We start from the raw sequence: 25,176 nt of genomic DNA on the forward strand, positions 1-25,176 counted from the left end.
GTTTTAAAAGCAAGCTGCCAGCACTTCAAGAGCTATTTACATTGTTCTTCTCTCAAACAGCAGGCTTGCAGCTTTTGTGCTGTACCTCCAATAATAATGCCTATACTCCCAAACATGCTGTGAGAACTGTCCAGTTACCTTTGAAGATTTGTGCAACCAGGAGGCGTCTGTTTCTTTTTACACTTTTCTTGCTCAAGCACTGCATCATGTACAAATTTCAAATTTGTGCCCCATACTTACAAGTGATTTAATGTTCCCACCTCTTTCTGCTCCTCTGCTGGAGAGCTCTCTTCTTCTGTAGCTTCCATTGCTGCCTCCTTCTGTTCTGCAGTTTCATCTTTCTCAATTTCTTCCTTTGCTGCCTCCTCCTCCAGCTCTTTCTCCAGGCGGCTCACAAGCTGAGCCTTTGTTCCCTTGAAACTCAGATTCCTTGCTTTCAGCTCTCGACGGAAGTCTTCCACCTAAAATTATGATAAAAATTGTCAGAGCCCAGTTGTTGTTTGAATCCGGGAAAGCAGTCTGCCATTCGTGCATTGATGCCCACACAAGTCTCATCTGAGACGCAACACCTCACTTCGTTTTGGAAACTTCCAGAGAAGACAGAAAGGAAGGAATCTATAAGAGGTTGAGACTGTCAGAACACATCTGATAAGGTATCAACTCAAAGCAGCAAAGTAGCTCACAGTATCAGGGGTGACGAGGATAACAGATTGATTGGCTGACAGAAATCCGGCAGGACACATAAGTGGATGATTTTCAGGTTGGTAGTATATCCCAGATTTAACATGATCAGTGCTTTGGACTCAAATCAACACCCATTATTTCCCAATGAAGAGACAAAATGTAGTTTTTAATAACACAAAGTCAGGTAGAAACAGAAGCGAGAAAAAGGACTCTATCTACAAAGGGATATAAATATGGTAATAAATGAGTAATAATTTGGTAGATGAAGTACATTGTGAGAAAATGTTAGCTTGTCTATTTTGGCAAAAAGAAAGCTGATCATTTAAGTGTGGAGAAAGTGATTGAAAAGCCTGGCAAACAAATCACAGTTAGTTACGCAGGTTCATCAAGTAGGGGAGGTATATTGCAAGGAAATAAGCATTTATAAACAGTGACAGTTTGCCAGTTATACTGGACCTGAGCGAACCCAGATTTGGACTACTGCGAAAAGTCTGGTCTCCTTACTTGGAAATGGATATAATTGCATGATGCTCAGTTAAGAGAAGATTCACTTGACTGACTTTATTCATTCGTGGAATGCAGGTGTTGGCCTTGAGAAGATGAAGGCAAGCTGCCTGCTGAACCACTGCAGTCCATGTGCTGCAGGGACACCACAATGCTGTGAAAGAGCGAGTTCCAGGACTTTGACCCAGTGACACTGAAGGAACGGCCAAATAATTCCAAGTCGGGATGGTGAATGGTGGTGGTAGTGGGGGGTGTGTTGGGAAGCGCTGTCTAAGGAACTTAAATAAATTTGTGCAGCACATCTTGTTGATGCTACACACTGCCGCTACTGATCTTCAGGGGTGGAGGGATAAATTCAGAAGGCAGCAGATGAGGTACAAAGCAAGGGGCTGATTCAACTGAATGGTGTTAATCTTTGTGCGCTGTTGCTGGAGTTGCACTCATCCAGTCTAGTCAACAGTGTTCCATTCACTTCTGATTTGTGCCTTGCAGATGCAGTGGGGAAATCAGGAAGTGAGTTCTTCACTGCCTCTGACCTGCACTTGTGGCCACAGGACTTATATGGTTCAGTTCCGAACTGGCCCAGTTGAGTTTCTGGCGCAACCCCCATAACGTTAACATTAATAAGATTAAAAGGTGACCATACTGAAGTGTTTAAAATTAAAAACAATTTCGATAGGGTAAAGGAGGACATCGTCTCCACCAGCTGGCATGTCAGTGATGATGGGTCACAATTTCAAGATTGACAGCAGAGTTAGGCGTGAGATGAGGGGAAACTTCTCTATTCAGAGTTGCAGCAGTAATGACAAAACAAATCTGCAGTGTTCCTTAAGGAATGAATACTAGTCAGGATAGCAGAGAAATCCCTTGGTATTCTTTGAATCCTGGGAGTGGGATGATTCCCATGCAGACAGACTCATAATTTCAAGCCTCGTGCTCTTGATAGCACCTCTGGCTTTGGGTTCAAGTTACTGGATTGGAACTTGAACCCAGTCTCCTGACTCGAGAGATCTTTGCAATCAGTGGTGATATATGTTGAAGCTGAACAAGCAGTGTCTCACTGCTCAGCTCTCAGCCAGACTGATGTCAAAGTTTGAGCATTGTGTGCATTCACCATCACTGGCTATGACAGACTCAGATTCAAGATTAGGATCAGGATGCAAGGGCAGGATCGAACAAGGGTGATGAGATTTCAAGTGAAAACAGAACACAAAACGATAACAGTACCATGAAGTGGCACACACACACAATTAGGAGTGCAAGGTAGGAATGAGATGTAGAAATATGTCTCACTTTCATAGTTTTCAGGTCCAGACTGCTCCACTGGGTTGGAGTGGGGAGTGAGTCTTCTCCCTGCTCTTCCATCTTCTCTTCAGGCTGCGGGGAGAACCATGTCTTACATCACTCTGAGCAGCCATCAATATTGACTAAGTTCGTTCTCCTATCAGACGTCACAGACAGATTGTCATTGCACCAACCAGCCACATACAAGACTTGGATTTGACCCTGTACTGTGACTGGTCTGAAACCACCATCACCTAGAACATGAGATAGTCTGGATAATCATCTTAAACAAGAGATGCCACCCCTAGTGAACAGGCTCATTACAGAGACGGAAGGGAAGTTTCACAACACAGGGTGCTCACACATACACATGCACACACAGTCTCACACACAGAATGAAGCTCCATGTCCTTATCGACTCAATAAAGTAGCTTGTTTCTAACATCCCCCTACCCATCTGCCCTTCCCTGTAACTGTGCAGGATCAAACTCCTCTCTCTCCAATTATGCTTCATGCAACACCAGCTCTGCCAGGCTTCACAACTTTGTTCTTCAAAGTCAAGGAATGAGGCACATTACTAACAACTAGAAGAAATGTCAAACACTCCCAGGACCGGTCCAGCATAGGGTTACATACACCGTAAAGCTTTCACAGCACCGCCCCCAAACAGACCCAGGACAGAGACAGCATAGGGTTGCACACCAAATAAATCTCCCTCTGCACTGTCCCAAACTATCAGACTCAATATCCTGAGGTCTGCAGTATCAGGGCATTGATTTCCCCATTCCTGCTCTGGCTTCCAACTCCTTTATTGCTTCCAGATGCAGACGCACTCCCAGAAGAACATACTGGCAGGTTGGGACATGGAACGTAGACTACAACAAAGGAAGAAGACACACTTGAACAGCATCACTGAAACCCTTGTGGGCATGGGGCAGAGAGGATGTTGCTATCAGCTCGCAATACTGAGACAATCAGGGAGAACTTTGACTTTTAGGAAATTTGAGTTCATATGGTCCAAACATCATTCAGCTACTTTAGTAGTTACAGCCATGTCAACACTATTCTAGATTGCAAGAGTGCACTTCAACAACCTACACTCTCAGCTTTATCACCTGACAAACCTCTATCGCCATTTGATCTAATGTGGAGCAACTCCTAATTTCAGGCTGAGATGTAGCCCTCACCCAGCTACAGTCTGAGGTGAACAGGTCTGTCATTGTGTAACGCTGGGGTACAGTACTGGGTGGGGGCAGGTCTGTCACTTTGTAACACTGGGGTACGGTACTGGTGGGGACAGGTCCGTCACTGTATAACACTGGGGTACAGGTCTGTCACTTTGTAACACTGGGGTACGGTACTGGGTGGGCACAGATCTGTCACTTTGTAACACTGGTGTACAGTACTGGTGGGGACAGGTCTGTCACTTTGTAACACTGGTGTACGGTACTGGTGGGGACAGGTCTGTCACTTTGTAACACTGGGGTACGGTACTGGTGGGGACAGGTCTGTCACTTTGTAACACTGGGGTACGGTACTGGTGGGGACAGGTCTGTCACTTTGTAACACTGGGGTACGGTACTGGTGGGGACAGGTCTGTCACTTTGTAACACTGGGGTACGGTACTGGTGGGGACAGGTCTGTCACTGTATAACACTGGGGTACAGGTCTGTCACTTTGTAACACTGGGGTACGGTACTGGGTGGGCACAGATCTGTCACTTTGTAACACTGGTGTACAGTACTGGTGGGGACAGGTCTGTCACTTTGTAACACTGGGGTACGGTACTGGTGGGGACAGGTCTGTCACTTTGTAACACTGGGGTACAGTACTGGTGGGGACAGGTCTGTCACTTTGTAACACTGGGGTACGGTACTGGTGGGGACAGGTCCGTCACTGTATAACACTGGGGTACAGGTCTGTCACTTTGTAACACTGGGGTACGGTACTGGGTGGGCACAGATCTGTCACTTTGTAACACTGGTGTACAGTACTGGTGGGGACAGGTCTGTCACTTTGTAACACTGGTGTACGGTACTGGTGGGGACAGGTCTGTCACTTTGTAACACTGGGGTACGGTACTGGTGGGGACAGGTCTGTCACTTTGTAACACTGGGGTACGGTACTGGTGGGGACAGGTCTGTCACTGTATAACACTGGGGTACAGGTCTGTCACTTTGTAACACTGGGGTACAGTACTGGGTGGGCACAGATCTGTCACTTTGTAACACTGGTGTACGGTACTGGTGGGGACAGGTCTGTCACTTTGTATGACTGGTGTACGGTACTGGTGGGGACAGGTCTGTCACTTTGTAACACTGGGGTACGGTACTGGTGGGGACAGGTCTGTCACTTTGTAACACTGGGGTACGGTACTGGTGGGGACAGGTCTGTCACTTTGTAACACTGGGGTACGGAACTGGTGGGGACAGGTCTGTCACTTTGTAACACTGGGGTACGGTACTGGTGGGGACAGGTCTGTCACTTTGTAACACTGGGGTACGGAACTGGTGGGGACAGGTCTGTCACTGTATAACACTGGGGTACAGGTCTGTCACTTTGTAACACTGGGGTACAGTACTGGGTGGGCACAGATCTGTCACTTTGTAACACTGGTGTACAGTACTGGTGGGGACAGGTCTGTCACTTTGTAACACTGGTGTACGGTACTGGTGGGCACAGGTCTGTCACTTTGTAACACTGGGGTACGGTACTGGTGGGGACAGGTCTGTCACTTTGTAACACTGGGGTACGGTACTGGTGGGGACAGGTCTGTCACTTTGTAACACTGGGGTACGGTACCGGTGGGGACAGATCTGTCACTTTGTAACACTGGGGTACGGTACTGGTGGGGACAGGTCTGTCACTGTATAACACTGGGGTACGGAACTGGTGGGGACAGATCTGTCACTTTGTAACACTGGGGTACGGTACTGGTGGGGACAGGTCTGTCACTGTATAACACTGGGGTACAGGTCTGTCACTTTGTAACACTGGGGTACAGTACTGGTGGGGACAGGTCTGTCACTTTGTAACACTGGGGTACGGTACTGGTGGGGACAGGTCTGTCACTGTATAACACTGGGGTACAGGTCTGTCACTTTGTAACACTGGGGTACAGTACTGGGTGGGCACAGATCTGTCACTTTGTAACACTGGTGTACAGTACTGGTGGGGACAGGTCTGTCACTTTGTAACACTGGTGTATGGTACTGGTGGGGACAGGTCTGTCACTTTCTAACACTGGGGTACGGTACTGGTGGGGACAGGTCTGTTACTTTGTAACACTGGGGTACAGCACCGGTGGAGACAGGTCTGTCACTGTGTAACACTAGGGTAGAGCACTGGTTGGGACAGGTCTGTCACTGTATTATACTTGGTTATGCAGTGCTGGTGGGGACAGGTCTGTCACTGTGCCACACTGGGGTACAGTACTGGTATCAATGTAAAACAGTGGGGTACGGTACTGATAGGGACACATCTGTCACCGTGTAACACTGGGATAATAAAATTGGTGGGGGACTGGTGTGTAACTGTCACTGGGGTACAGTACTGGTGGGGACAGAGCGGTCACTGTATAATATTGGGGTATACAGTACGGTGAGACCGAGTTGTCACTGTGTAACAGTAGGATACTTTGCTGGTGGGGACAGTTCTCTCCCTGTATAACACTGAGGCACAGGTCTGTTGCTGTTATGAATTCTGCATCAATAACTGCCATACCACAACTGAAGGAGCCAACATAAGACCCTCCATATTTGTTATTGCACTTTTCGTATGGCTGTTATGTTCGGAGCCCGTGTTCAAATTTTGGGTAAATTAACTTAATCTGCTGCTAGTATACCATTCCCTCATCACTGCAAAACTTTGTTGTCAGGTCACATTTTAAGTATGTATCAAAACCTTAGTCTATAAGATGTTCGTCTACAGTTTCTATGAATGCTACAAAAGGACAGGCTTAGTTGTTCCTAACTCACTACCTGCTCCACCAGTTATAAAGCTCAGTTCTGAATGGGTACCTGAAGAGGAGCAGGACTCTGGGAAAAACTGAGAAACAGTCTTTGGAGTGTTAGTTCGTCGAATGAGATGGAAATTACACCATAAGTGTTGGACTGAAAATCCGACGTGGAAATGGGCCACACACACACAGAGCAGGCGCTCCTTACATTAGTGGGAGATTGGAAGCTGAAGAGAAAGAGGCTGTCAGGGGAAGGAACAACAAATTGTCTGGAAAATTGTATCATAAACAGTGTTAAAGGTGTGGACAATGTCACAGATATAGGGTCGTATGTGCGCGCGTGTGTGTGGCAAAGACAAGATGTTTGGTGTGTGTTTAAGTGCACGTATGTTCTGCACACATGCCACCTCATGTTTCCTTAAACAGAGCTTTTGGAAAATGAAGCATTTCTCCTTCCTATAGGCTTCAGCCAGAAATACACAGTCTGCTTTTCAGAGTGGACAGTACATATTCTTGCCTCTGAGACAGTGAGTAAAACAGGCTGTTCAATTCTGGTGTTAAACATTGTGTTGATCTTGCCTTCTCTAACAAAAAGAGTTTCAAAGAAGGGCCACTCGATCTGAAAAGTTAACTTGATTTCTCTCCACAGATGCTGTCAGATGTACAGAGCTTTATCAGAAATTTCTGTTTTTGTCTCTAATTTACAACATGATCAGTTCTTTTGGCTTTTATTTACTTTCACTATGTAGATTTGCTGTTTACCCACAGTACAGTGGACAGATGTTACATACCCCAGTCCACGTCACATCATGCCAGGAGACAGGTGATTCACCTATTTCCTCTCGTGCTGTGAGGATTCAGAGACCGACAATCACCCAATTTCCCAGGGGACACAGTGACTGAACATCCTTAGTGCTGAATGAACGTGCTGTGTATAATTGTTATCCTTAAATCCACTTTCAGCTCTGTCCAGAAACAGTGATAAATTGTGTTAGCAGTGAGCATAACTGGAGTTCCCTTTATATTTCCTTCACAACATAAGAGTCATAGATTGAGAAAGCACAAATGTCAAAACTTGTTCTAGAATCTGGCTCTAGGAAGGAGAATGCAAATCATTATTTAGGTGCTTCTCCTGTACACGTAGTGATGTTAGGTCTTACCCTGACTCCGTTTAAGGAACTGAGAGGTGGGCAGTTGCTGTGTTTGAAAATGACTACCCCCCTCCACATTCACACAGAGTGCCGAGACGAGCTACAATAATTCTCTGCTCCATTGTTTGAGAATTTCAGGGACAAAATCTTTTAAGGACGTCAAATGGTCACGTCATCTGAAAGCTACCGGTCATCCCTGCTATGGTAGTGGAGGGGTACCACTGCGCACGTGTGTGTATGAGCAGGAATGTTTGTGTCAGTGTTTGTGCAAGAGAATGGAGTAATAAAAAAAAGATTAAATGCCTCATCTCGGTCCGTGTCCTTGTGCTCTGCCTGGTCCCTGTCAGTCAGCTGTTGCGTGTATCCCAGGGACAGTGCGTCCCACTCCAAGCGAGTAGGGAGGCAATGCCAAACATCCGGCAGAAATACAACCACAGTCTCCACGCGGGCTGGGAGCAGCCGCCCTTCACGGAGCTCTCCAGGCTGATGGTAGCGAATCTCAGCAAAGCGAAACCTGTCACAAGGGAAGAGTATTACTGGATATAGTAGCACACACGACCAGAAATCCAATGCTCACAGTCGACTGTTCCGCGTCACCTCCCAACCTTTCAATTTCACCCCATTTTCCCAGAAGGATTAATTTCCCACTGCACTGTTGAGTAGATGCAGACAGGATCATCTGCAAATTTACCAGAGGATTCAACAGAAATAGAGCATTACTGGCTCAAAGTTGGGTGATAGCTACTTGATGAGAATCTGAGGAATTGATTTGGTTACACATGGGCTCTTCCTTGTCCATTCTCAACATGTTCCCTCCCCCACAGAACACAGATGCGGACACGAATTAACACCATTCAGCTCTCTCACACACACACGGGGGAGGATGAGAACAAACTTCGGGGGTGGAGGGGGGAGACACAGGGGGAACAGAGAAAGGGGGAAAAAACGGGGGACAGAGTGTGACAGAGACAGAGAGAGAGAGAGAGAGAAAACACGAGAGAGAAAGAGACCGCGTGAGGCAAAACACCGGGGGGGAGGAACAGAGAGAAAACACGGGGGAGAGAGACAGAGAGAGAGACAGGCAAAACAGGGACAGAGCGGGGGCGGGGAGAGACAGAGATAGAGAGGGTAAACGTGGGGGACAGAGAGACGGAGGGGGGGACAGACAAGAGGGAAAATGGGGGGCAGGAGACAGAAAGAGAGAAAACATGGTGGGGGGACAGACAGAGGGAAACATGACGGAGGGGGCAGAGAGAAGGAAAACACGGGAAACAAGAGAGAAAACACGGGGTTGGGGAGGGCAGAAAAAACACAGGCTAGGCACAGGAGAGAAAATATGGGGATAAGAAAGAGAGCACACAAGAGTGAACCCTGGTGTACAAATAAGCAAGAGAGAATGAAAGAGTGAGGGAGACTGTGAGAGGGAAAAAACAGAGGCAGACAGAAGGTAAGATATTAAGAAAGTCAGTGAGTGAGGCAAATAGAAACAGGGACAGTATGAAAGAGAGAGACAGAACTAGACAGCCCGTGCCATTTTTACCCTCTGACCTGAACTACCTTCCACTGCTAGGCTAATCTAGCAGGGTCAATCAAGACTAGCAACAAATTGTCCTTCACAGAGCTCCTTACAGTTCTTGATTTACAAACATACAACTCAAGCTCTCATTATGTTAGATACATCAAACACAACATAAACAAACAGGCTTACAATAATGAGCAAGACCTCACTGCCAAGAAACTTGGTTAGCTGAACACAAGATGGGCATGGCCCAAGCAGAGAATTGTCTTTTAAGATTTGGGATTTCCTCAGCATTTATCAATACTTTATCATTCAGAATATTGACACAGGAATCCCTAAGGCTGTTCAAACGAAGGACACAGCAGCAAATGACCAGACGTAAGGTGTCAGCATCCTGGCTGCTTACAGCAGAAACATCATACGTCGGGTGACAGGACACCAGCACAACTTCACAGGACACTGCAAGAATGGTCTTGTGTTATTCCAGTATGAAATGCTATTTGATGGCCATCCAGTGAATGGTTCTAAAGATCCATGACCACAGCTGCCCAGTCCCTTCAGTTGATGCTCTCACCTGCCTTTAACACATGGCCCCTCTATGATGTGCAGTGTTATCCTACAGGACACACCTCTCCGTGTCACCGTGCAGCACCTTGAGCAGTTCTGCACCTTCCCTATTAGCTGCACATTTCAAGGTGTTGTTGAATTGATGGGTGAAGCTGTTCTATGCACCGAGCCCTGCAATACCCCAGCACTGAACGACTGAGTGCACAGTTGAACTAAATAGTTTTCCTCCAGTGATTCAAGATAATGCAGTGTTCACTTTGGTGACATTTCACTCACACCCATCAGGGTGACCTCATCATTGTGTATAGTAACATGCAGTTATGCCTACCACACACAATCCATCCCGCTCTGCTAGGATGCAAACTCACCATTGAGTGCAGGCGCTCAGGTCAATGCCAGTCATGGACTTGGTGGTTCGAATGGCTGTCTTGATAAGTACCCTGGGATCCTTCTCTGGACTGAGGCCATCAAGGGATGGAGACCATGGCCCTCCAATCAGTACAGCCTCCTCTTTGCCCTTCATCCCCACCAAGAACTGCACAATGGAACAATAGAGAGATTATGACTAGAATTAAATCCACCTAAAAACAAAGGCCTTGAAGAAATGACGGCCCAATCTGCACCCCAATGAACAGGCAATAGACAACAGACAATAAGTGCTGGAGTAGGCCATTCGGCCCTTCGAGCCAACACCACCATTCATTATGATCATGGCTGATCATCCACAATCAGTATCCTGTTCCTGCCTTATCCCCATAACCCTTGATTCCACTATCTTTAAGAGCTATATCTATCTCTTTCTTGAAAGCATCCAGAGAGTTGGCCTCCACTGCCTTCTGGGGCAGAGCATTCCATATATCCACCACTCTCTGGGTGAAGAAGTTTTTCCTCAACTCTGTTCTAAATGGCCTACCCCTTATTTTTAAACTGTGTCCTCTGGTCCTGGACTCACCCATCAGCGGAAACAAGCTTCCTGCCCCCAGTGTCCAATCCCTCAATAATCTTATATGCCTCAATCAGATCCCCTCTCATCCTTCTAAACTCAAGTGTATACAAGCCCAGTCGCTCCAATCTTTCAACATATGATAGTCCCACCATTCCAGGAATTGACCTTGTGAACCTACGCTGCACTCCCTCAATAGCAAGAATGTCCTTCCTCAAATTGGGAGACCAAAACTGCACACAATACTCCAGGTGCGGACTCACCAGGCCCCTGTACAGCTGCAGAAGGACCTCTTTGCTCCTATATTCAATTCCTCTTGTGATGAAGGCCAGCATGCTATTAGCTTTCTTCACTACCTGCATGCTTGCTTTCATTGACTGATGTACAAGAACACCTCGATCTTGTTGTGCTTCCCCTTTACCTAACTTGACTCCATTGAGTTAGTAATCTGCCTTCCTGTTCTTGCTACCAAAGTGTATAACCGCACATTTATCCACATTAAACTGCATCTGCCATGCATCCGTCCACTCACCTAGCCTGTCCAAGTCACCCTGTATTCTAATAACTTCCTCCTCACATTTCACACTGCCACCCAACTTTGTGTCATCAGCAAATTTGCTAATATTACTTTTAATGCCTTCGTCTATATCATTAATATATATCGTAAACAGCTGCGGTCCCAGCACCGAACCTTGTGGTACCCCACTGGTCACTGCCTGCCATTCCGAAAGGGACCCGTTTATCACGACTCTTTGCTTCCTGTCAGCCAGCCAATTTTCAATCCAAGTCAGTATTTTGGCTATGAACTTGCATTTATATAGCAACTTACACGTCTTGTGAAATCCCCAAAAACTTCACAGTCAATGGAACAGACCTGAAATGTAGTAGCTATTGCAACCATCACAACTTACCTGGGAAGAATGCACGAATAATAATGTTCCACAGCCATCCCAAAATTTATAAAATACCAATCACACCCCCAGGGTATCCAATTAGTTTGACTCACTGGAATTGTAGACAAAAAATTCACACCGGGTTTTGTCATTCATAAAAAGTAACACACAACGTCAATAAATTACAGAGGAAAGGATTACTAATCTATTACTGTGACTGGAACTATTCCCTTTAAAAATCCCAAATAAACACGCACACAGATATTCATGATTAAATCAGACAAAAGACAGACAGCTTGGTACAGATATTATGTGGGAATAAAACTACACGGAAGGAACAAAATTCCAAAGATGACAAGTCCAGATAATGTCAGTTACATCGTCTCTCACTTCAGCAATAATGACACGCTCCTGTCTGTAAAGTGAAAACTGTTCTTCATTTCCATGGCGCATCAGTGGACCTCAGTCTTTTCTGATAGAAATTCCTCTTTTAAATTTCTTGGTGTTTCTGTCATGTCACTCACACCAACAGAGGTGTACAAAGGAAGATGTTTATTGTTTGTAGATCTAGAAGTTACTGGCTGCTCTGCACTTGCAGGTCTGAAACAAACTGCAGCTGGAGCAGTCACTGTTTCCATATCTCAAACTCCTGGTTCCACTCTGACTTAGTACTGCAACAAACTCACTCTCTAATAGCAAAATTGTCTCGAATAGCCAAAATGTATAATCCTTGACATTTTCTCCCCAAAAATTATACAACTCTCCTGACAGTGGGACGCTCCCTCAGCGCTGGCCCTCCGACACTGGGACGCTCCCTCAGCGCTGGACCTCCGACACTGGGACGCTCCCTCAGTGCTGGACCTCCGACAGTGATGACTTCCTTTTTTTCCACACCTTATGCATCCAGCAGGATGCCTGAACGACATGAAATTGGTGAACCAGGACTGCAGTAAGATCTGACTTAAATGTCCCTGCTTTAACAGCTGACAGTGTAATTACACACAAGTACAACCCTCTATCCACTTCCGGCTCAAAGGAGCCTACGACTCAGCAGGCAGTCACCAGCCCCACGAGATAACTAGAGAAAAGCCCTTTTGCAAAAACACATGGCTGTGAACTTACCTTGATCAGTTTGTTAGGATGTTGAGGAACATCAGCTGTCTCCTTTGGGGCTTCAGCCAATGTGCACGCCTGGCTGTATAGCTTCTGGAGGTCAGGGCATGACAACAGTATCACCTAAAATTTCAATCAAACTCAGCAATGAATAGGCTGGAGACAAGCAGCAAACAGAATTTCAAATTCAGACAAAGCCATCAACGGGAAATTACAGCACAAGAAACAAGCATTTAGCCCTTCAACTGTATTAACTCTTCACTAGGAATGATCCGACACAACTTCATAACCATGTACTTGCCCTGTATTCCTGACACATAAATTTAATACTCACTGAATAGTTTTGTGAGCTAGTGTTCACAAGGTGATGTGGTAATCTTTAGCAATTATGCTTAGGTTTCAACTGTAAACAGATTAAGAATGTGTTCTGTTTGTATCTGTGTTAGTGTTTATGAGGGAGAGATGGGGAGCTGCATGCTGCCTGTACGTTGGAGGCAATGGCCTAGTGGCATTATCGCTGCACTGTCAATCCAGAGACCCAGATAATGTTCTGGGAGCTGGGGTTGCAATCTCGCCACCACAGACAGTGGGATTTGAGTTCAATAAAAGTCTGAGATGAAGAGTCCAATGATGACCATGAAACCATCAACGATTGTCTGAAAAACCTATCTGGTTCACTTATGTCCTTCAGGGAAGGAAACTGCCATTCTTACCTGGCCTACATGCAACTCCGGGCCCACAGCAATATGGGTGACTCTTAACTGCCCTCAAGGAACTTGGGGATGAACAATAAATGTTGGCCTATTCAGTGAAGCCTACATCCCATGAATGAATTAGAAAATGTCAACGGACAGAAATAGCACAGTCAAGTGTACTAGGCTATGGGCTTATTTCATATACACTCTGAAAGACATTTAAACTATACATTGCCAGAGGTCTCACCTTAGCACTGTAGGTGGAATCTGCATCATCAGGTTCCACTTGAGTCTCTTGTTCTTCATCCAGGCTCGATCCTTCCTCCATCACATGGAAAACGCATTTCTGTCCTAACTGCAAAGGTTCATTCAATGGGAATGTATTCACCCAGCAAAGCTTGCTATCAAAGAACATATTAGGGATGTGGAGACAGGGATATCGGCGCTGGACCTCGATTGTATCACAAGAAGAGCTGTGAAACAAAAGAGAAAACACTGCAACAACAAGACTGTCTATCTGCAATTTAAACGCAGCACCAACACTTCATGACAACTTTCTTCCATCAAAATACTATTAACAATTGAGGACAATGCCCCATGAACACTCAGAATACCACCCTCTACAAGGCAAGTCCCACTGACCCTATCAATTGTGGTACACAATTCACCACAGTCCAGCTCAGTAGCTCTGAACTCCCAAACTCGTTTTCTGTCCTAGTTCTGTAGCGAACCATATTCCAAAACCCTGTGAAAAGTCACACTTATCCTCACCTCAACATCATGTGGACCACTGTCTGAAATATATATTTAGATTGAATGATTAACTGAGGAAAAAAGGAAAGTCTTTTCCCCCCGACAATTTGGACATTGTCTGGATTGGAAAGCGTTTTTTTACCATGTGATTTCTTGGAAATAAAGCTAGCAGTGTAAAGTGTGCAGGGGTTTATTTGCATTTCCCTAGAAATCAAGTGACTTTGGAGAAACAGTTAAGCTTTCAAGGAGGTTAAAGATGGGGCATATCCCATTATTTTCTGTAAAAGCCTAGCTTTGAGGGGATTAGGGGTTTCTGGATGTGAGTTTGCTCGCTGAGGTGGAAGGTTAGTTTTCAGACGTTTCGTCACCATTCTAGGTAACATTATCAGTGAGCCTCCGATGAAGCGCTGGTGTTATGTCCCACTTTCTTTTTCTATTTTCCCCGCAGAATTAGGGGTCTCTATGCTAGTCATGGACTAGCAACTCTCTCTAGGGTTAGAAGTTCTGACTCAAGAGTCAATGTAACAAAGATACCACTGCAGCTACAAGAGTCTTTCCTGAAATCCTTCTCTTTGAAGTAGTCTCTGGGAAGCTGATAACTCACCAAATAACAGTAATTGTCTACCTGATAAAACCTGAACATTTGGACCATGACCATATTTAAGAGTCATGCACCATCAATCCACAGCTGCCAGAAATTCTGCTTTGTCAACAGGAAACAGCAGATGTGAAAAGTCATCATGTGTGACATTGTTGATGAGATAATCAACATATTAATTCCAATTTTCCCAAAACTCCCATGATTTCAGGACAGTGCCATATGTTTGGAAGGCATCAGGTGAAACTTGTTTCATTTTACAAATGGAGAGTAACAGGCATTGTGGATAAACAGGAACTGGTGAATGTACTGTACTTAGATTTTCTGAAGGTATTTCATAAGATATACTGTGAATCATTGCTACAGAAAGTAAAGGCTCATGGTATGAAGGCAGCATATTACTGCTAGCCACACACAGAGAGGAGGGATAAATAGGTCTTTCTCTGGTCAGCAAGATGTAATAAGTGGCATGCCAAAGGAGTCAGTATAATTTATCTAAATGATTTCGATGAAGGGGTGAAAGGTATAGTTGCCAAATTTGGTGACAGCACAAAAACAGGGCCTCCGGCTCTCTATGTCATTACACTTCTCTAAAACAATCCCACCTGCCTGGGCAGGGTCTGCAGCTCTCTATTCACTATCTGTTCATGTGCCTTTCTAAATGCCTGTGAAACTTTGCTATTGTTTCCAATTCTACCACCTCCTCTGGCAATGGGTTCAGACACCTATTACCTTCTGTGTCAAAAACGTTCCAAAAAAACATATCTCCTTTAAACCTCTCCTTCTCATCTTCAACCTATATCCCTTAGTCTTTGATATTTCCATCCTGGCAAAGAGACTGATTGTCCACCCTATCAAAGTTTCTCATAATTTTATGTACTTATATCAAGTGACTGCTCAGCCTACAACACTCAAGCAAAATCAAAACAGGTTTGTCCAACTTCTGCTTATAGGTAGTACACTCCAATCCAGGCAACATCCTGATAAACCTCTTCTGCACCCTCTCCAGAGCCTACAAATCATAGAACATAGAACATTACAGCACAGTACAGGCCCTTCGGCCCTCGATGTTGTGCCGACCTGTCATACCTTCCTATATCCTTCCTGCAGTGTGGCAACCAGAACTATACAGTCCTCCAAATGTGCCCTGACCATGTTTTCTAGAGTTGTAGCATGACTTGCCAAAAATTAGATAGCAAGATCAGTTTTGAAGTACATATTAATAGGCTCCAAAAAGATACTGGTAAGACATAGGTTAAGTGAACAGTTAAAGAGATTGCACATGCAGCATTAATGGGCACAACATGAAATGATGAATTTTTCCCGGAATTTAAAAAAAGCACTGAAAACAAAAAATGCTGGAGGTCACAGCAGGTCAGGCTATAGCTCTGAAGAAGAGTCATCTGGACTCGAAACATTGCTCTCTCTGCCTGGATGCTGTCTGACTCGCTATGATCTCCAGCACTTTTGGTTTTCAGTGCAGATTCCAGCATCTGCAGTAAGTTACTCCCATATAAAAAAGAAGCAAGTTATCTAAATGGTGACCACTTATTCATCAGGGCAACCATGAATGTGGTTTGATGGGAATTTCAGTAGGCTTTCAAACAAAAACCCATGAGAGATTGAGGTACAAAATTAACACATGGGCAGGAATGGTTGTTGGATGTTCCAGGGTATAGATATTTCAAAAGAAATAGGGAAGGAGGTAAAATAGGTGGCAAGTGGCATTGCTAATCAGGGATGGTATCACAGCTGCAGAAAGGGACGTCATGGAGGAGGGTTTGTCTACTGAGTCAGTATGGGTAGAGATCAGAAAGAGGAAGGGAGCAGACACTTTATTGGGAGCTTTCTATAGACCCCCCACAAAAGCAACAGAGACACTGAGGAACATATTGGGAGACAGATTTTGGAAAGGTGCAGAAGTAATAGGGTTGTCATCATGGGTTACTTCAACAGCCCTAATATCGACTGGAACCTCCGAAGTGCATATAGTTTCGGTGGAGCAGATTTTGTGCTGTGCCCAGGAAGGATTTCTGACTCAATATGGAAATAGGCTGACGAGGGGAGACCATATTGGATTTGGTGCTTGGCAACCAAGCAGGCCAGGTGTAAGATCTCTCAGTGGGACAGCATTTCGGTGATAGTGATCACAACTCCCTGACCTTCACTATAGCCATGGAGAGGGATAGGAGCAGACGGTATGGGGACGTATTTAAGTGGGGGAGGGGGAATGACAAGGCAGGAACTGCGGGGCTTAAATTGGGAACATGTTCTCTGGGAAATGCATGACAGAAATGTGGAGGTTGTTTAGAGAGCAGTTGCTACAAGTACTAGATAGGTTTGGCCCACTGAAGCAAGGAGGAGATGGCAAGGTGAAGGACTCTTGCATGACAAGACACATGGAACAACTAATCAAGAGGAAGAAGGAAGCCAGGATCGGACAGGGCTCTAGAGGTCTGCAAGGTAGCCAGGAAGGAACTAAAGAATGGATTAGGACAGCTAGAACGGGGAATGGCAGGTAAGAATAAGGAAAGACCCAAGGCATTCCATGTTTACGTGAGGAACAAGAGGATGGCCAGAGTGAGGGAAAGGCCAATCAAGGATAGTGTAGGAAACTTGTGCATGGAGTCACAGGAGGTAGGGGACGTCCTTTATGAATACTTTGCTTCAGTATTCACCAGCGAGGGGGACACTGACGTTTGTGAGGACGGCATGAAACAGGCAAACATGCTTGAACAGGTTGATGTTAGGAAGGAGGATGTGCTATACGTTTTGAAAAACATGAGGACAGATAAGTCCCCTGAGCCAGATGGGATATACCCAAGATCGTTACGGGAAGCGAGGGATGAGATTATTGCCCCTTTGGCAATGATCTTTGCGTCCTCACTGTCCACTGGAGTAGTACCAGATGATTGGCAAATGTCATTCCCTTGTTCAAGAAAGGTAATAGGGATAAAAGTGGGAATTACAGACCAGTCAGTCTTATATCTGTGGTAGGCAAATTATTGGAGAGGATTCTGAGAGATAGCATTTATGATTATTTGGAAAAGCACAGTTTGATTAGAAATAGACAGCACGGCTTTGAGGGGGACAGGTCATGCCTCACAAGCCTTACTGAACTCTTTAAGAATGTGACAAAACACATCGATGAAGGTAGAGCAGTGGATGTGGTGCAAATGGATTTTATCAAGGCATTTGATAAGGTTCCCCATGGTAGGCTCATTCAGAAAGTAAGAAGGCTTGAGACTCCGGGAAATTTGGCTGTGTGGATACAAAACTGGCTGTCCAATAGAAGACAGAGGGTGATAGCAAACAGAAAGTATTTAGCCTGGAGCTCGGTGACCAGTGGCATTCCGCAGGGATCTGTTCTGAGACCTCTGCCTTTTGTGATCTTTATAAATGACTTGGGTACGGAACCCGAAGGGTAGGTTAGTAAGTTTGCCGATTACACAAAGGTTGGTGGAGCTGTGGACAGTGTGGAGGGCTGCTGTAGGTTGCAATGGGACACTAACAGGTTGCAGAGATGGGCAAAGAAGTGGCAGATGGAAGTCAACCCAGAAAAGCATGAAGTGACTCATTTTGGAAGGTTGAATTTGAATAGAGAATACGGGGTTAATGGCAGGATTCTGGGCAGTGTTGAGAAACAGAGGGATCTTGGGGTCCACGTCCATAGATCCCTCAAAGTTGACAGGTTGTAAAGGCAGCGTATTGTGTTGGCTTTCATTAAGAGGAGAGTGGAGTTTAAGAGCCGTAAGATTATGCTGCAGCTCTAAAAAACCCTGGTTAGACCACACTTGGAATAGTGTGTTCAGTTCTGGTCGCCTCATTATAGGAGAGATGTGGAAGCTTTAACAGGGTGCCAAGGAGATTTACCATGATGCTGCCTGGACTAGAGAGCAGGTCTTATGAGGAAACGTTGAGGGAGCTAGGGCTTTTCTCATTGGAACAAAGAAGGATGGCAGGTGACTTGATGGAGGTGTACAAGATGATGAGAGACATAGATAGAGTGGATAGTGAGAGACCTTTTTCCCAGGGTGGAAATGACTATTATGAGGGGGCATAATTTTAAGGCGATTGGAGGAAGATACAGGGGAGATGTCAGAGGTAGATTCTTCACACAGAGACTGGTGGTGTATGGAATGAGCTGCGGCAGTGGTAATGGAGTCAGATACATTAGGGTCTTTTAACTAACTCTTGGATAGGCACATGGAGGATAGTAAAATGTAGGGTGTGTAGGGTAGATTGATCTTAGTAGGATAATAGATCCGCACAGCACTGTGGACCCAAGAGCCTGTAATGTGCTGTACTGTCCTATGTTGTATATTCTAAAGCCAATGGGAATTTTTTGGGGGTGCTGGTGGTAACTGTACTGAGTTGGATAGAAAATTGGTTAGCAGTCAGAAAATAAACTGTAGGAATACATAGGCTGTTTCCCAAATGGAGGTGGTGACTACTGGGGGAATGCAGGCATCAGCACTAGGATCCCAGCTCTTCACAGCATTTATTAATAATTTCGATGAGGAAACTAAATGCAATATCCCCATATGTGCAGATAAGTTAAAGCTGGGTGAGAGGGTGCAATGTAAGCAGGATGCAGACGTCAAGCAGTATAATTTGGACAAGCCAAGTGAGTAGGCACATGTATGGCAGATACAGATTAACATGGATAAATGAGAGGTTGTCTACTTTGGTAGCAAAAATAGGGAGGCAGGTTATCTGAATGACAATAAATGGAGAGGGAAATGTCACGGAGAATAAGGGGAATGAGAAATGGGTGTTATCATGCTCAAGGTGCAGCAGGCGGTAAAGAAGACAAATGGTATTTTGGTCGTCATAGCGAGTAAAGAGCTGGGGTGGGATCCTGCTACACTTATACAATGCCTTGCTGAAACCACACCTGGAATAGTGAGAGAGATGAGGGACTGAGATGAGGAAGAATTTCTTCATCCAGAGAATGGTTAGCCTGTGGAATTCGCTACCATTGAAAGCTGTCGAGGGAAAAACGTTATACGATTTCAAGCAGTTGGCTAATAGCTGGATTATACTGGAGTAAAGTGATCAAAAGATGTGTGTGAAAAGCAGGAATAGGTTTTTTTTGAACTGGACGATCAGCCATGATCATAATGAATGGCAGAGCAGATTCAAAGGGCCAAACAGCCTCTGCTCCTATTGGAGATAATGGGAACTGCAGATGCTGGAGAATTCCAAGATAATAAAATGTGAGGCTGGATGAACACAGCAGGCCAAGCAGCATCTCAGGAGCACAAAAGCTGACGTTTCGGGCCTAGACCCTCTCTGATGAAGGGTCTAGGCCCGAAACGTCAGCTTTTGTGCTCCTGAGATGCTGCTTGGCCTGCTGTGTTCATCCAGCCTCACATTTTATTATCTCTGCTCCTATTGTCCATGTTTCAATGTATATGTATTGAAGGTAGTTCAGAGAAGTTTTACCAGGCTCATGCCTGGAATGGGCTGAGTTTCTTTTGTAATGTAGATAGATTGAACAAGTTACACTTGTATTCATGCGAGTTTAGAAGAGCAAGATGCAACATGATTGAAATAAAGTCCTTAAAGGTCTTGGTAGGGTAGATACACAGAGGATGTTTCTGCCAATGGGAGAGTCTGGAACTAAAAGACAGAGCTTAAAAATTAGGAGTCACCTATTTCAACAGAGGTAGTGAAGTGAACTTTTTCCTGCCAGAGGATCCATGACTGTTTGAAACTCTTCGTGAAAAGGAGGTGAATTCAGTGTTGTTGAATATTTATAATGCTGAGGCAGACAGAACCTTGATGCCATGATCTTATAGTCAAAGAGATGTACAACACAGAAACTGACCCTTTGGTCCAATTCATTCATGCTGACCAGATATTCTAAATTAATCTTGTCCCATTTGCTAGCAGTGGGCCAATTTCCTGATAAAGCCTTCCTATTCACGTAGCCATCCATACACCTTTTAAGTGTTATAATTGTACTAGCCTGTACCAGTTCTTCTGGAAGCTCAATCCATACATGCACCGCCTTCTGCATGAAAAAGTTGCCCCTTAGGTCCCTTCTAATCTTTCTTCTTTCACCTTAAACCATGCCCTCTGGTTGTGGACTCCCCTACTCTGGGAAAAAGACCTTGTTTGTTCACCCTATCCACAGCCCTCATGATGTTATAAACCTCTGTAAAGGTTCCCCCTCACCCAGGTGCACCGGAGGCTAAGTTGTAGAGCCTATTCAGCCTCTCCCGATAGCTCAAACCCTCCCAAACCCAAGAACATCCTTGTAAATCTTTTCTGAACCCTTTCAAATTTCACAACATCTTTCTTGTTGAATGTTTGAGCAGACTCCAAGGGCCAAATAATCTACTCCTGATCTTGATTCACATCCTTGTACATATGTTCACAGTCTAATGCTGAATTCCCAGCCATTGGCGAACAGGGTGTTTTTCTTCTCTACTTGTTATTTTTTAAAACAGTCCATCATTGTGCAGAAACTTGTCCTTGTGTGTTTTGTTAACTGTGTAGGCAGTGGGATTAAAGGGACATAACTTTAATCTGGAATCATAGTTAGCTGTGAACCAGAGTCCACTACTTGCTCGAAACATAGGCTTTGTTAGAATAAACAATTATTTTAAGTTTGTTAAAGATTCTTTCATTTTTGTTAGTGGTATAGAAGAGAAGCATTGGCCATTTTAGTAACAGAATCAACATATTTCCAACATGGTGCAATCTAGCAGCAGGGCTTCATTATGAGCATATTGCTCCCGTCACAATCAGAACAGTATGAGAAATTGACCCTTGTCCCATCAGCATGTGAGGAATCAGACAATGAACGGTTCAAAACTTTCACAGATGTGACAATTCACAATGAAACGAGGTGATTGGCCGCTGTACAAGCACTCTTAGACCAAGAATGATGTGAAAATTCCCTGGGTCTGGAGTCAACAGGTGCAGCAAAATGCATCTCATCTTCCCAGCAAAAGCAGATCTAAAGACACCTTTATATTTAAAGAGACCATACCAGTCCAGTGAGAAGCGGGAATACTGCACACTGTACGAAGGGATGTAATGCCGTGCTTTTTTTGCTGGTCCTTCCCCTGAGCCCATATCCTGATATCGTTTCTGGGAACTGCCCTGGCCGCCCAAACGCTTGTAATTGTCTCTGTACAAGAAAAGAGAGACAATGTCAAAACACAAAGACAGATTTCAAATGTAACATACCTCTCCTCTGACTAACATCAAACCACAAAAATAAATCTGGGAGTTTGAGAGGTCTAAGTCCTAAGAGTTGCTCAACAAGTTTAATTTATGTATTTAAAACAACCTTCACTGTGGCACGGTGGCTCAGTGGTTAACACTGCTGCCTCACAGCACCAGGGACCCGGATTCAATTCCACCCTCAGGCGACTGTCTGTGCGAAGTCTGCACATTCTCCCTGCGTCTGCGGGGGTTTCCTCTGGGTGCTCCAGTTTCCTCCCACAGTCCAAAGACATGCAGGTTGGGTGGGGAGAGAGATAAAGTATGGAGCTGGATGAACACAGCAGGCCAAGCAGCATCTTAGGAGCACAAAAGCTGACGTTTCAGGCCTAGACCCTTCATCAGAAAAGGGGGAATGGGAAGAGGGTTCTGAAATAAATAGGGAGAGAGGGGGAGGCGGACCGAAGATGGATAGAGGAGAAGATAAGTGGAGAGTAGAGTATGGGTGGGGAGTTAGGGAGGGGATAGGTCAGTCCGGGGAGGACGAACAGGTCAAGGCAGCGGGATGAGGTTAGTAAGTAGGAAATGGGAGGTGCAGCTTGAGGTGGGAAGAGGGGATAGGTGAGAAGAAGGACAGGTTAGGGAGGCGGGGACAAGCTGGGCTGGTTTTGGGATGCAGTGGGGGGAGGGGAAATTTTGAAGCTGGTGAAATCCACATTGATACCCGAAGGGTCTAGGCCTGAAACGTCAGCTTTAGTGCTCCTAAGATGCTGCTTGGCCTGCTGTGTTTGTCCAGCTCCACACTTTATCTCAGGTTGGGTGGATTGGCCAATCCAAATTGCCCATAGTGTTCAGATCAGGTGAGTTATAGGGGGATGGGTCCGAATGGGATGCTTTGAGGGTCGGTGTGGATTTGTTGGGCCGAAGGGCCTGGTCCACACTGTAGAATTTCTACAATTCTATGACATCCTTTTGAGTTTCAACATAAGCCAAGCCCACAAACTGCTATCTTGAAGTGTACAAGGTTTAGGACTGGTCCAAGAGACAGTAGCTAACAGTCCACAGCAGCTTAAAGTGGCAAGCATCTGTTCCTATTACAGTCATCCTTGTTGAACAAGACTTTGTTAAACCAACATTAATTCAGGGCACGTCCAAACCTTTCAGGTTCTTTTCGAGAGAATCAACTTAATAGTGGTGACCAGGTCAGCCGAAAGCACACTCAAACTCTCATGTCGTCTCACAGACAATTGACACTTTGAAGCAATCATGTTTTAGTCCATTGCCTTCTCAGCTATGATACTAGTTACAGTCAAATAGCTGTCTAACACAAACCACCCAAGTTCACTCATGACTTGTCCAATGAGGTGAGAGGGACAGGTTACCCAAAGTGCTCCTCAACAGCCAAATTAAAGTCAACAGCAGAGAAATAATCTCATCGGTCTCTCAATACTTCCAATCCATCTAGACACAAATGTCAGCAGCGTTTGAGGAGCAGTGTCCCAAACGCCTTCATCCCACCCCATTGCATCATAAAACCTTCACAGCAAGTCCATTCAAACCAACACACATACTTGACCAAGAAAGAATATAGATACTCTTACCTCCTGTCACCTCTTCGACCAATGTCCATTCGTCCATTCCGGCCCATTGACCGCAGTCCCAAATCCAGTCTCCGGCCCAGCTGGGCATGTGGGCCCAAGTGAACTAATGGCTGCAACAAACCAGCTGTCCAGATGGAGGGAGAGAAGACAGCTCTTCAGACACCATGGTTATCACTGAACAAAAGCCAAAGTACAGCAACAAATACATGGAGTTGGTCTCACACCAGTAAAACTTGCAGTGCTCACTGCTCCTTCGTTATCATTGGGTCCAATTCCAATGCACTGTAGATGGGCCTCCACCAGACAAGAGAGTGCTGCTTATCATCATCTGCTCAGCAGCAACTAGAGATAGGCAATAAATTTTGGCCTTTCCAGTCGCAGCTAACATCAAGGTCCCACTTTGAAAATGAACAGGAAAAATAAAGGGAACCTGAAACTCAAACAGCACTCAATTTTATGTAGTGAGCGCAAGCCGGTGTTCAGTCTAGATGATTCTTCATTAGAGCTGAAGAGTCATCTAGGCTCGAAACATTAGTTTGCTCTCTCTCCATGGATGCTATCTGACCCACTGATCTCCAGCTTTTATAGTTTTCAGGACAGATTCCAGCATTTGCAGTAATTTGTTCCTACTACTCAACAGAAGCAAGAAATGAATGTGACAACAATGTCACAGACTGGATGGCTGATGAATTGTGCCCTGAGAGAATGCAACCCAACCTGCAGTCACTGTGATGGTATTTTAATAGAATCATAGAATCCCTACAGTGTGGAAACAGGATCTTCGGCCCAACAAGTCCACGCCAACCCTTGGACCATCCTACCCAGACCCACACCCTATAACCCACACACCCCTGAACACTACAGGCAATTTAGCATGGCCAATCCACCTAGCCTGCACATCTCTGGACTGTGGAAGGAAACCGGAGCACCCGGAAGAAACCCACGCAGACACAGGGAGAATGCGCAAACCTCACACAGACAGTCGCCCGAGGCTGGAATCAAACCTGGTTCCCTGGCACTGTGAGGCTGCAGTGCTAACCATTGAGCCACTGTGCCGCCCCATGGACATGATGAAATCAATATCAACTAGAAGGGAAAATGTGATAACAAGAGCAGATGGAAAGTGATATTGGAAGCATTAAATATTAGAATGCAACATGTGGCAGAGCAATAGGAAAGAAATACACAAATCCTAACTTATACAGCTTAATGTTGGTTTTTTAACTTGTGCCGTACCACATCTCCCCACCCTGTTGCTATCCCTTCATTCAGTCTTTCAACACAGAAGAGGCCCTTGGGCCCCATCAAATCTGCGCTAGCCTATCTACACAAATCCTACTTTGCAACACTTGGTCTTGATTATTATGACATTTCAAGTGCGCAATCACATACTTTTTAAAGATTCTAAGGTTTCCTACTTCAGCTGCCTTTAAGGCAGTGCATTTCAGATTCCTGATATCCTCCGAAACTTATTTTTAAACCCATCTCTAAAGCTATCCTTCACCTTGAGGTGTCCAATGTGTCTCTTAACCTGGCCTGTTGCCAACAACCCAACCTAAAGTTTGCCATTGACAGTCTCTGTCTCAGATTTGAGGTCCTCATTCACAGAACCTTTAAGGCAGCACCTCACACTGAGGAAAAGCCTCATGTTATCTACATTTGATTAAAAAGGCAATGCTAAGTCTTGAAATAGCAGTTAAAATTGTCTTTCAGTCTGATTCAGGCTTTAGAGAT

The 25,176-nt window shown here is 45.1% G+C and overlaps 1 protein-coding gene across 5 annotated transcripts in view; it reads right to left on the minus strand.

The window, feature by feature from the left end:
* Positions 1 to 25,176, minus strand: part of LOC125448012 (cell division cycle and apoptosis regulator protein 1-like) — a 51,761-nt gene that overhangs the window by 16,094 nt on the left and 10,491 nt on the right. For all 5 annotated transcript variants that reach the window (XM_048522892.2, XM_048522890.2, XM_048522891.2 and 2 more), the window contains 8 exons: positions 23,443 to 23,566; positions 21,666 to 21,806; positions 13,559 to 13,784; positions 12,626 to 12,739; positions 10,036 to 10,202; positions 7,885 to 8,095; positions 2,482 to 2,565; positions 261 to 461 (listed from right to left, as the gene is read on the minus strand). In XM_048522892.2, the coding sequence (XP_048378849.1) occupies positions 261 to 461; positions 2,482 to 2,565; positions 7,885 to 8,095; positions 10,036 to 10,202; positions 12,626 to 12,739; positions 13,559 to 13,784; positions 21,666 to 21,806; positions 23,443 to 23,566 (1,268 nt within the window). The remainder of the gene's footprint in view (positions 1 to 260; positions 462 to 2,481; positions 2,566 to 7,884; positions 8,096 to 10,035; positions 10,203 to 12,625; positions 12,740 to 13,558; positions 13,785 to 21,665; positions 21,807 to 23,442; positions 23,567 to 25,176) is intronic.

The sequence above is a fragment of the Stegostoma tigrinum genome, chromosome 40 (genome assembly GCF_030684315.1).
Source record: "Stegostoma tigrinum isolate sSteTig4 chromosome 40, sSteTig4.hap1, whole genome shotgun sequence".
In the NCBI taxonomy this organism is placed as follows: domain Eukaryota; kingdom Metazoa; phylum Chordata; class Chondrichthyes; order Orectolobiformes; family Stegostomatidae; genus Stegostoma; species Stegostoma tigrinum.